This window comes from Pezoporus flaviventris, unplaced genomic scaffold (assembly GCF_033815535.1).
Source record: "Pezoporus flaviventris isolate CSIRO_AGI_PZ_B2104156 unplaced genomic scaffold, CSIRO_AGI_Pfla_v1 ptg000005l, whole genome shotgun sequence".
Classification (NCBI taxonomy): Eukaryota; Metazoa; Chordata; class Aves; order Psittaciformes; family Psittacidae; genus Pezoporus; species Pezoporus flaviventris.
This window is the reverse complement of record NW_026892553.1, coordinates 10,516,439-10,529,597: the sequence shown is the minus strand read 5'-3', so window position 1 is coordinate 10,529,597 and position 13,159 is coordinate 10,516,439. Positions and strand designations below refer to the sequence as shown.

Sequence of the window (13,159 nt, the reverse complement as noted above, 5' to 3'; positions counted from 1 at the left end):
CACTGCCCTCGTAGGCATCACTGAATGAGCAAGGTGGGACTGCACCTCATGCTGGGCATGGCTTGATTTTCTGATGGGCCAACTGAAATGGGCATTTAGAAACAAGAACTGTCGCTTAAATAAACATGGTGCTATGCAAAAATAAACCCCAAGAGAGATTAATTTCACATTCACCTATAATTACACTGAAAAATGAGAGTGTGGCTAAGAAATCCCGTCTTAAAATAAAATTAAAGCCTGCTTCAATCCTTTGCCTAGCCCATTTCTACCAACAGCACACATGCATTTGTACATGTTATTAGATTGACATTGTAGCATCCTGGACAAATCAAATTAATCCAAATATCTGCAGGTATGAAATGTTATAGATGAGAAATGAACACATAAAGTATATGCAATTTTCCCCTGGCAGTTTATTATGGTATGAAGAAAAAAAAAACATTCTGTGCTTGAAGCTGACGTAATATTACAAATGTATTGCGAAGTATGATGTGACTATTAAAATATGATTACACAAAGTCATTTTAAGAAGTTTACAGTACAGTGAATCTTTTATAAACGGACTCTTAAATATACATAGGACAATAGTAGCTGACTGAAAAAACATCAAAAATTAACTATTAATGTTTATAGACTTTTCCTCTGAAAAAAAAAAAGAAAGAGAAGTCTCACATTAAAACAAATTATGAAAAGCCTTAAAACCAGGAACAAATCACCTGTACACTACAAATATACATGGCAGAGGTGTGCAAACCAGAGCTACCTTTCCACCAGGGAGGGCAGACAGTGCCTGCCCTGTGCCTCCTCTCCTGTATAGCCCACCTTGGAGCACAGTACCTCCTCGCCATGCGTGCACATGCCTTTCAGCAGCGGGAACATCACAAGCACACACTCACTGCAGGACAATGACGGCACGTTGTCAGCGTCAGATTGACCTACTGGAGTGTATTGAGCTGATAACGTGTCCAGGATCTCTGCAGGCAATGCACTGGGAGCCCAGATAGGACCTACATACCAGGACTGGGCTGCAAGTCTGAGCTATGAGTCTCTTCTTATGGATTTTATGTGTTCTTTAATGAAACTTTTCAATCTTTCCTCGTGATATGGGAGAACAGATGCCACGTTTGATTTCTGCTTAGTCTGGCTGCAATGACACCCCTAGTTCATGTGTTAAGTTATGTCAAAAACATAAGTTTATGCTGTAATACACAGTATTACTGAAACTAACAATATTATTTGCATATTTATAACAAGGTATAATGAAATCCCTATAATAAAATCAAAAGTTACGCTATAGATTTATTTACAAAGAGTCCAGCAAAGAAGTATAAATACTTCTACATTTAAGGTTTAGGAAAACATAATTTACAAAATATTCAAATATATACAGTCATCTGAAAAACTGCCAACATTAAACTTTGATGCAGGCAAAGAATTGGCTGAGTCTATTCATTTTGTATTGAAAGAGGCGCTGGCTTTCCCAGGCTGTCTATTCTGTTCAAAAGCCATACGTATGTTATTTACAAAGAGACTGCTCTTCTCCGAGCTAAACATGTCCAGAGCTTTGAGTGTGCTGTCCCAAAATGTCATCTATCATTGTCAGATTGTTCAACCACTCTTCATCATTGCTGCTGCTGCTGTTCTTCATGAGAGAGTCAAGGAAGTCAGTGTCACTGCAGTTGGTGGGCATGATGGAGTTGCTGTGCTGGGACACAAAGTCGTACTGTGGCAGCTCGGCGGTAGCACTCAGCCTGTTGAAGGCATCGGGTGGCTGGCCTGAGGAAGAGTAGCTTGCTGGGCCAAGGCCCGGGGCAGGATTGAGCTGGTTAAAACTAGACACTCCTTGTGGCATTGATTTCATAACATTCATAGCTGGCAGGGGTCCTCTGGTTAAATTGTGTCTCAAGGTCTGATTACTCATTGAGCTCAAGCCCTGGCCAGGCTGGCCCATGCTCAGTTTTTGCATGTGTCTGACCTGGACGCTGGGAGCGATCTGATTAGGCGGCACTACAGCCTGCTGGGAGAACTGCTGACCCGCTGCGCTTGGCCTCACGTTCTGTTTGGAAAAGAGAGTGTTACTGGAGAACTGCTGCATGCTGGTATCCATTTGGCTTTGATTTGGCATTCTTGGCACAGTGGTCGGTGTCCACATCTGGGCAGATGAGTTGGGGTAGACGTTAGGGACCCTTGGCATACCTGGCTGCCTCAAGTGTTGCTGAGTTGCAGAGTGATTTGCTAAGGAACCAGAACTGAAACCTGCCATCGGCATTCCTGGCCGCACAGCAGAGTGGTTGTGTACTGTTTGGCACCCTGAGTTCATGCCCAGTGAGTTCTGGCTTGGCCGCAGTGGGATGTTAAAGTCAGAATTAGGTGGAAAAATCCCCTGCTGCTTGCCAGGGTTGTGTGGAATCATCACCATTGTCCCGCTGCTCTGGCTGGCGGTGGCTGGGGCCATGCCAGAGCCCAAGGTGCTCTGGAGCATGGCTGGGTTAGATGGCAGCATGCGGTGGTTGGGCGGAGGAGCTGGCATCACCTGGCTGCAGTCAGTGGGAATGGGCTGCTGCACAGCTGCGGACAAAGAGACGTGTTAGCTGGTGAGCACACGTTCACCCTGGAAACATGGCAGAGCCTTAAAAAGCTGCTGCTCTGTCCTTCTCTGTCATTACATGGGCCTCTCTGTGTTCTTTGTAACAGCTATTACTGGAGCAACAAGGAAATGGGTGAATCTCATGATATGTGATAAAACGTGAAATGCTTTTATTCCGGGACAGAGGACCATTAAGTGCCCTGTATTTAATCAGACCCTAGGCACTAGCTCCTCGAGGCTTTTCAGAGCACGCCATTTCCCTCCTTACCTTGAAACTGATTTATCTGCTGAGCTGCAAATAAACTCCTCTGCTCAGATGTTCCTCCCAGCATATTTTGTCTCTGCTTTTCCTGGAAAACAAGGGGCATAACATTCAAGTTGCATCCTCTTGACAAGCAAGAATAGCAGTAGACAACTGAAGTGTAGCCACTGTCATCATTAACAACCTCTCCTGTACGTAGATGCCACACACGCCCCCCTCTGATGAGACTCAGCCCAGACAATTCATTTCAGGCTGAGTCTTAATTGCTCACATGCCTCTTCTTGCAAAGGTGCCCTGACGACAGCCCTGCATTAGGAAGCGCAGCCTTCAGCAGATGTTGTACAGGTGCCCCAAGAGGAGCTGGACAAACACTGAGACCCTCGTGTCACCAGCTTATGAGGAAGTGCAGCACAGCCAGAGGCTGCAGGAATCCTGGCATCTCCTCAGCGCCTCTTGTGTTTACTGTTTGGATGCGTCCTGTGAAGTTCTCAATCCAGGGACAAAAGGTGCCCGGAAGGCTATTAGTGAACAGAATCTGTGGCAGTATTGCAGGGACACACCAACAAATGGTGTGGTAGCCATTACCCTGTCTGCAGGATGGCTCTGCTCCTGTGCAACCTCACTTTGTGCTGGTTGCCACTTCTAAGCAGTTAGCACTAGACCACAGGAAGCCAGGGACCCTGAGCAAGACACTACGGGCTTTCTCCAAGTGACCTGATTTGTGTCTCCCACCATTTAACCCCAGAACCCACCACTGCAGTTGCATCCCTGCTGTGGACCTGGGGAACTCTCTGTGGACTGTGGAAGCCAAGGCCTGGCTCCCACTGCATCAAAGCAGCAGATAAGCTTGGAGCCAACTGACAGCAAGGAGGCAGAGTTGGTTTTGAAAGGGAGTTTGATCAATGAGCAGGACAGAACTTTGTTGAGGGTTTTACTGAGCCATTTCCCATCCAAAGAAATGAGACTCCTCACTTCTTTTAATGGGAAAAACGCACCACGCTCAGAATCAGAGGCACATGTCTAGTGCTGCCCCACCCAACTTGTCTGTGGAATTCCCCTATCCCTGCTCCTTCACAGGGTATGTTACAAACTCATACAGGGATTTCTGTTGCTAGAGAGACCAGCCAAGTCCAGGACAAACTGAAGTCTAACATCTGCTCTGGTAAAGGCCAAGGGAACCAGAGAGAAAAGCAACACATGGAGGACATCTCTCCTGGGCCTGACTCACTCTCCTTCTCTGCATCTTCCCTCCCAGCTCCGTGGCTGACCAAGGATGACGGCAATGATACAGAGGTGACTGAATCCTTCCCTTGCACATTAGTGGGCAGATCTGCACTTGGACTTGCTGAGCAGCACTTGGCCTTGGCTTCCCTTGGGCATGACATCCTGGACTCACCACAGCCATAGTCTGACTCAAGCCAGCAGTTCCAGGGTCACTCCTTTGTGCTTGCTGACTGGTGATTTCCCCATTCCTGTTAGGACAGTTAGTCCTGTCCTTAACAGTGAGGTGGACAGCAGAGCAACCCACAGAGGCACCTGGCATTGTACCTGCATCAGCTGTCGTTTCATTATTTGCTGCTTCAGTAAATGGTTCCTCATCGTGTACCCATTCACCGTGGCTGGTGCCGGCACAGAGCCTCCGCTTGGGATGGAGCCCGGCTCCTGAAGTCTGGCAACAATTCCTGGATTTTGATCCTGCCAAGAAAGATGAAAAAAGAAAATGAATCTCATCAGGGAGATAACAACAGAAGCCCTTAGCCTCTCTGCTGATGCCCTCTCTCAGGTCTTTGGCTCTCCCAAGGCCAAAACACCTTGTGGGTTCACATGGACCTGCATGTCATGTTGAGGACAGTGAGGGGCAGGGGACTTCTCTGATTTCTGAGGATCAGCACAAGAAGAAGTGAGAGAAGCAAAAAAAAGTTAATCCAAAATTCTTAGTGACTAGCCTGAGGCTACAGGACTGATTCACTACTATTACTGGAGTCACATGGCAGCCTGGCTGGCAGAAGGCATGTGAGTAAAGCGTCACATTTCCCACCAGTTCCCCAACTGTTACACTGAAAGACATAAGGAAAGAAGAGTTGCATGAGGGTAGGATTTGGCAGTTGAATGTAAAGGAGAGCCTACAGGAAAAGAAAACGGCAAACTAAAGGCAGAAGAGGGAAAAAGGTGCCCTCAGACCAGGGACCAAGAAAGGAAGAAAGAAGACATGGGCCTGGAATTAAGTGGTTCTTGTGGGTTCTGTGAGCTGACAAACAAGGATAGCCAATTGTGAAAAGAGAGGAGAATGGTCATGTCATGGCTGGGCACAAATCAGTGATGCACTGGGTCTGACTCCTGGCTAGTGCAAACTGGCCTCGCTGTAAGTCCTCAATGAAAGATCTGAGGTGCTTTTCACCAGGTGAGGACTTGCTTTCAAAGAAAGAGCACTGTGGAGAGAAAAGAATATTCTCAAAACCAGATGAAGACAGAACCCAAAAGGGAAAAATACTTTGAAGTCTAAACGTCTCTGGAGCTGGCAGGTAGTCAGGGAAATACAAATGAAAAACTAGGGAAGAAGTCAAGGCCTGATTGAGGACAAGATCATATGAGCACTGTACCCAGGAACAGAAGTACCAGTGTATTCCCCTTTCTCCATTTTCACATCCAGCATCTACATTATTTATGATCTTTTGTTATTATTGGCAGGGAGAAGTTTGTCTGTTATATCCAGCATCCTTAGCTGGGCCATGCTTCCTTTGTTTTCAGAATGGAAGCCCACATCCTTTGTTTGAGAATCAATGTTATCAGGAGATAAGCAAAAAGAAAATGGTTGTTGCCTTTTGACATCTGACAATTAGAAGCATGCTCAGACAGGGAAAACAGGATAGGAACCCTGTTTCAGAATGGCCATAAGAAAGCCTTGGAAGGCATTTGTCACCAGCAAGCTTCTTGGGCCTGGGGCACCTTTCCACAGCTGCTTCACTATGAGGAATCACCCAGCTCCTTCCAAGATATTCTTTGTAAGACTGATTACCAAGAAGGTCACTGAAATGACTCATTTTTATAGTGCCTCCCTTTGTTGTAGCACTTCTGTCTATTATGCAAAAGTACAATTGATGAAATGTAAATGCCTGCTAGATAATTTACTAAAAGACACAGACCTGCAGCTCATCACTGCTCTCATTATCATTCCTATTCATGGGCAGTCTCATAAGACTAGTCTTTATTACTGGTGCTTTGCTTACAATTCTGCTGGACATCTCTCCTCCTCCCCCTTCCCTCCTACACATTTTACCTCCTCTCTCCCACAGAAAAAGAGGGAGGGGAGGAGAAAAGTAAATATGATTTCCTACAGATGTAAATATGAAAGTTCATGTAAAGCTAGCACTCTGCTTTCATGTCAGACAGGATTCTGCAGCCATAGTTAAGCTTTGAATAATGCAGATTGCCTCTAGGGGAATATTTGAAAGTGGAGGAATTCAGTTTGTGTACTCTGCACATGAAAGGCACTGAAATGTTCATGCCACCAAAATCCCTGCCATCTATCCAATTTCCTCCAAACTTGTCTTGTTGCGTGCAGAGGGTCTGTGCTTACTGAAGCAAATGAGTTTAGTGCAAGGACAATCATACTGATGTCTTGCTCAGAGCTATTGCATTAACAAGTCATAACATTAAAGTCTCTTTTCCTAATCATGTCCACCTCATTCTAATTTCTCCTAAACATCATCAAGAAAATAATGTTGATTTTTCCATATTATTAATGGTAAAGAAGTGCAAATCACATTACTAATTGCGGCTCTTGTGCTGCGGCAGTACAACAGCTTAATTATATGGGATTTTTTGCAGGCACCCTATAGCAATAATGACAATCAGTGAAGTTCATTTGCAAATACACAGAATGGGTTGCTGAGTTTTTCAGAGCAAAGTTGTATAACACGTAATTAGCCACTAAAGAAACAATCTATAGATATACATTTTGCTTTTGGGGAAATTAGGACAAAATAGCATAGATGGGAAGACAAAGAATGAATTCAAAATCTTGCCTTCTACAGTTCACATTTAGGTTAAGCCAAAAAAAAAAAACAAAACCAAAAAACAAAAAAACAGGGAAAAAAAGAGAGAAAAGAAAACGTTCTCTCTTTTCACCACTAGTGGGAACTACTGTTATTCTCTTACAATAAAAAATAACTACTTAAACGTCATGACTAAGAATAGCTCTGGTGTAGTCTAAAGGACACTGCTATCTGAACCAAAGGTTAATGAACTTTAAACATTTTCCCTTTTCATCGCTCCCTAAGAAAAATCACTTTCCTTCCCACAGTAAGGCCAAGCCACACAAGCCATAATCTTAACTGGTCTATAGTTTGGGCTATCTCATTTTAAAATCCAGGAAGACAGCAAAGAGAGGAGGATTCTAGTGCTGAAGTTGGGAATGATGGAAGTGTGTGTTCACACCCAAAGGCTCCTGCATCCGAGCCCACTGTAAGCTAAACTGTAGGGCATAGATGGCCACTGGGATTCTTATTTTTTAACCTAAGGAAGTGTTTGCATGTAGATATCAGGTTTTTTTGTCATTTTTTTACCTCCAAAAAACTTCTATTAAAACATCAAATGGGCAGAATCCCTAACTAAACAGCATACCACACAGCCCTAGAATTGGAGAGCATGGGTTTATGTTGCTAAGGAAAGTGTCACACAGCAGGTCTGGACCTCCTGTAGCACTCCCTGGGGTTTCAGATATGGTGGGTTTTGTTCAAAAAGGCACTGGGGTTAACTTCCTTGTTTTGACTTAGTATCCCATGCATTAGTTTTGAGAGCAAAACAGAAAAGAATCAGGTTCCAGGTTTGAAGGAACATATACTGTTTGTGTCAGTATCCAGCCACTGGCTGTAATTGTGAAAGCCCAATGAAACTAGTTCTTCCCAGCTGGTGCCTGATGGGAGGCTGTCCAGGCTAGGCAAACCCATTTGCAGATCACTGCACCCAACTGCAGTGAGTGTGGGTCTGGTCCAACAAAACATTCAGGCAACCACTTAATGGCAAATGTGCAAACAATCCCACTGCAACCTACCATGTATATTTATGAACCTACGTCCTTCTAAACATCCACTCACAAGCTTGACCTGCCCAGCCCCATCATCTGATTATGTACAAGATGCACAACTGCAGTAAATAAGCACAGAGATGAATAGTTCTGTTGATAAACTCCAGTCCTCAGCACTTAGTTATAGACCCAGCAATCACTTTGTGGCTTCACTTAAGCGAGAATGAAGAAATTTATGGCCCCTAATTCCTCCTTATTAACAAACAGGCCAAAAAGAATTTAAAACCAAGACTTTCTGAGGATCTGAGCCGGAGCTTTAATCACTCTTTGGCAAGTATGTAAAAATATTTTTAATCTTTAATAAAGAGCATGCATTGTTTTTTAGGACTATGTGAAAAAACTAAACTCATTTATCATTATTAAACTTTCCCATCTGCTCTTACAGTGCAACTCCAAAGAATATAACAAAGAAATGTACATGTTTAATTGTATTGACTTAAGCCCAGAGCTATCGGAGATGTACAATTTATTTCAGTGAGGGCATGAGGGGAACTGCAGGCTGCTATACAGAGTCATTTGTCCAATGCTGAAAAGACAGTTATCTGCACCAAAATGGCTCTTGGAAAGGCACATTTGCTTTATAAGAAATAAGCTGCCAGGTGAGACCATTCAGCATTATGTTACAGACACAGACAATAAAACTAAGCCATGAATTTCAATAGTTAACAGATGGACTAATTAGAGACTGAATTCTTTGTGGTTCTAACAGATAACCAGGTCACAGCAAGGTTACTGAGAGACAGGCAGCTTTGCAAAATTCAGCAGATATTTGTAGAGTCAGGGAAGAACTTCACTTCCTAACTGAAAGCGTTAGCTGCAGTGGAAGAACAGAAACACGTCTAATTAAAAATGCCTATAGTACCTGCATGTGAAAAGTTTATTCCATTTCAAAAAGCAATGCTGATTTGAGAAATATTCCCTCCACTTTCAATAGGGCATTCAGTCTGAATCCAGTAATTACAGAGCTTAAACCAGAGCGGTTTTTGAGATGAGCCACAGCACCCTGGCATAAAAGGGAAAGACTGAAGGAAAAGATTCGCTCAAGGTAGATGAAATGTAAAAAAAATATAGAATATATTTCGAGTTAGAAATATAAGAAAGGGACAAACTGCTTTTTCTATCTTTTTTTTTGGTAACCAAAGATAACGTACTTGAAGCATTTACCAAGACATCACACAGTAACAAATGAACAAATAAAGAATAAGAGAGGAAAAACATGGCACTGGACTTGACAAGAGCTTGTATTACTGATGTGCTCAGCCAGGGACTCGAGGTGGGTCCGTATTCCCAGGAGGGACAGCTGCTCTCTAGGGGTGGGGTGAAGTTTCATTAACCCAGTTTTGTTCTGTATTTGAAGAGCATCTGTTACATATGGTGAGTTCTGTACTCTGCTGAGGAAATGCAAATGCTAGTTTCAACCTAATGCCTCTGTGTTTCCCTGAGCTCCTGCCTGTCTGCATTGTCTCCTGTCTAGTAGGTGTTGCATCTCCTTGGTGGATGCCTGGGCAGCACCTTCCTTTGAAGTCCCTGTCTAGGACTCCTAGGCGCAATGACTCTACAAATGCTACGAACTAAGCAATTAAAACATTAGTAGCCTTAAAGTTGCCTCACCCATACAATTTCACAGTATAAGAGTTTTGTGTTTAGGTCTACAGAGAAGCCAGACATAGACTCCTGGTGTCTAGCAACCTTGTGCAGCCCCATAGAAAAACACCTTTACAAAGGAGGATCATTGCCTCCACAGCTGTTAATCCAAGTAGATACTAAGATGGTGAATTTGTCTGGCCAATGCATACAGACAGAGCAAACAAAATCCAGGGTCATGGTTTGGCAGAATGATGGTGTCAACCCAGTCAAGAGTGCAATGTCTGTGAGATGCCATGATCATCTGCTTCACACAGAAGTCCGGGGTTACCTATGCTTCTTGCCTCTGCTTCTTGCCTTTAACTCTCCATTTGCTCTTTGGAATTTTTCTGTCTTTTTTTCTCTCCTCTATTCTGCTCACAATTCAGAGATGCTCTTCAAGATAAAACAGCCTTTCAGTTCAGAAAGGCTCCAAAGCTTTCTGTTTGTTTGCATGTTTGTTTTAGCCCAATGTATGAACATTGATAAAACAAACTCTGCTGCTCAATGGATCTTTTTTTACCCATCTTTCACCCATTTACTTGATATACAAGCATGTGAAATACTACCAGATTCAAGTTTCTAAGCTTATCTTGTTTGAAGACTGTAAGTGATCCATGAGGATATGGTTCTGTTTCTAAAAAAGTTCTTTAAAGTTTTTCTTTCTTTTCATATGGCACTAGCATGTACAGCTTTCTTCAAAGCTAGTCCTGTGCTAGAAGCAATGACAACATCACCTGGCTACTGACTGTGTCAGGGTCTCCTCCCTTCAAGCAAAGCAGATGGAACACTGATTTCCCTATAGCTGCTCATTATATTGAATGTTGCTCAAAACAAAATCCCATTGAAGTATCCAAAGTGCTTTTAAAAATGCACCCAGAATTTTAATAAGATGGAAACTGAGTCCACTTCCTCTCATAAAAGAACTAATCAAATTAGATAAAGCTTTTTTGCAAAGACTCTACCAGTATTTTCAGAGCTGGTTTCATCCATCAAAACATGCCATTAAAGAGCAGAAGCAATCAGAGCAACAGAAAAACAGAAAATCCAGAGTGAATTATTGCAACAGTGATTTTTCTCTTAGGTGAAAATGCATCCTTTAGCAGGCAGGTTGAAATCAAGCTGTGATGCTGCTACCAGCACCATGTTGTTAGAAAGAACATAGCAAATGGCTTTGGGAGCAGCCAGGAGCCTGAGGCACAACCTGGATGGGAGAGTTGGTGTATCCCAGACACACACAACCTCCCAGGGACTGTGGTGCTTGTAAAGAGGCACAATAAGACTCCAGCAACAGGAGCACCCCTACAAAGAGATCCTTTGGCTCAGATGAACTGCCAGGCCATAGGCAAAGGCAGCCCAGAGAACAGCTTTGCTCCACCATCCCGAGTGAAAGGCAAACCTCTCAGGAGCAAGAGAGAGCACCGCGGCTCAGCCAGACACCTGATGGCAATGGGATCTGAGTACCTGCAGCGTTAACACACTTCTCCTCCACTTGAGAACACTCTAGGGCTGGACTCATCCCCACCAGTCTTTTCACCACCATACTTCAACATAAACTATCTATTATTGTTTTTCTCTTTATATACCAAAAGATGCAGAGATGGGTGTTTTGTACCTGTCTATACAACACAGAGTCAAGATCCCAAATTGAATTCTCTGCAAAGGACAAAATATATTTGGCTTGTACAGCTATCATGATTCTCCAGCCCTTGACACCATGCTTTCGTTCCCATGGAGGGCAGCTTGCCTATAAATTCAATGAGATAATCTAAAACTGTATTTAGCTCACCCAATTTCAGCTGGTAGTCCTTCTGCCTGTCTCTACAAGGTTGTGCTAGCTGCAATGACAAACTACAACATCTCGTATCTATAAAGTCGTTTGACTCAAGTAATCCTTGTGTTATGTCAAGGCATGCTCTCAGAGGTGTCAATGAGATTCAAAAGGAGCTGGGTTAGCTTGACACCTGGAAGAAACTGCTACAGGGTAATGCAATGACTGGCTGGTGAATTTCTGTATTAGGGAGAGCAGAAAAGATCTGATTTAAAAAAAAAGTGAATATTTCATTCTAACAAGGGGAAAACTGGGAATTCTTGAGCTAATGGGAGAAATCAGTCCTCTGCCCATTTCTGAAAAGCTCTGTGAATGGCAGTGAGGTGGTCAGAGATTTCTCTGACTGATTCTCAGTGAACCCCTTTATTTCTCTAAGTTAAGGTTTCCATGTATTTCTTTTTCCTTTCATGCAAAGGGTCAATTTGCAGAGGCAGATGCCTGTGTCTTGTTAACTTTCAACAGCAGTTGCCTGCCTAACCGCTTCTGAGAAGCCCTTTGCATGAAAACCTGCCCACATGCAAAACCCAACAGCTTATACTCCTGATTTCTCATGTAAGTTCACAAAGAAAGCACACCCTGGCATGAAGTATCACATCACTTTTTCAGTGCTAAACCTTTCACAAGCTTACTATTTCCTAACAGATGAACCTATACAAACACCTAAAATGGCTGTATCAGACTGTCTGCCCAATCAAGTTCCAAAAATCACCACCATGACTTACACAACAAAATTCAGTGATAAATAATACGCTAAAAAAGAGATGCAAAGTAGGCTGTGACTGTGTCCTTGTGAGCAAATTTTTAAAGCAAAGATGCTGAAAAAGAAAAATGCATTAAGGTGACCTTGAGTATGGGGAACAAGGTGCTATTCCATTATTTTTTTAAATGGAAATGATTATTAAAACACCCGAAGCTGAACTGCTGTAACCAAGTCAACTCAATCTCCCCTTAAAAATTCCTTTTCTCCACTTCCATTCAGATTGTATTTACAAACTGTAGATGTCTCATTTTTTTCTTGTGTCATTTCATTATTACAGAGTTGAGATCACTAGCCATCTGCAGCTTCATTTCATCAAGCTCTGGTTTGTCCTTGGAGCAAGGTCATACGGGACAAGAACATAAAATGCTGCTTTCCTCAACTGACAGTTCTTTATGCCTTCCTGTAAATACTCCCCACTAATTTTAAATAATTTTACCACTTCATACTCCCCCTCACACACGCTGAAAATGCTGATATAGACGCATATTAATAAGGATCTTGTCATTTAGCCACTGCATGACATATTAGAAGCAATTAATGGTGTTTATTTGCTGATAACACAGGCATTTCAAACTCCAGCTCAAGAATCCTTGGTAGCTTCATGTGACTTGCAGGATATTAGCTATGGGTCAGAAGTTGGGACCCCCCCCATTCAGCATTAGCATATGCTTGGAGCTACTCTGCTTTCCATCAAGCAGAAAAAAAAATGCAGTCAGCACACAAAAATTAGCAGCTGCTATATACCCTATGATGGGTGAGTGATAATAAAACATCACTAGGTGTATGTGGGTTCACACATTGAAATCAATAGACCACTAAGACAAGATTTTCAGGCGCATGACACAACGTTCCAAGCTAAAAACAAAGCAAACAGAACATGGAATTTCTACTCAGATCAGCTTTGATTTGCCATAAATTCTGGAGCATCTTCCCTGAAGCAGAGACTGCTGCTCTGAATTACAGCAAAAGCAAACCAAACAAGGGGAAAAAAAAATAGCAGGGTAAATTAA

General features: G+C 42.9%; 1 protein-coding gene across 2 annotated transcripts in view; it reads right to left on the bottom strand.

Moving 5' to 3' along the window:
• Positions 1–393: 393 nt before the first annotated feature.
• The window catches only part of MAMLD1 (mastermind like domain containing 1), an 81,535-nt gene continuing 68,769 nt past the window's right edge, over positions 394–13,159 (bottom strand). For both annotated transcript variants that reach the window (XM_061445972.1, XM_061445973.1), the window contains exons 3-5: positions 4,398–4,544; positions 2,856–2,937; positions 394–2,568 (exon numbers count right to left, since the gene is read on the bottom strand). In XM_061445972.1, coding sequence (XP_061301956.1) covers positions 1,547–2,568; positions 2,856–2,937; positions 4,398–4,544 — 1,251 coding nt within the window. In that variant the 3' untranslated portion in view covers positions 394–1,546. The remainder of the gene's footprint in view (positions 2,569–2,855; positions 2,938–4,397; positions 4,545–13,159) is intronic.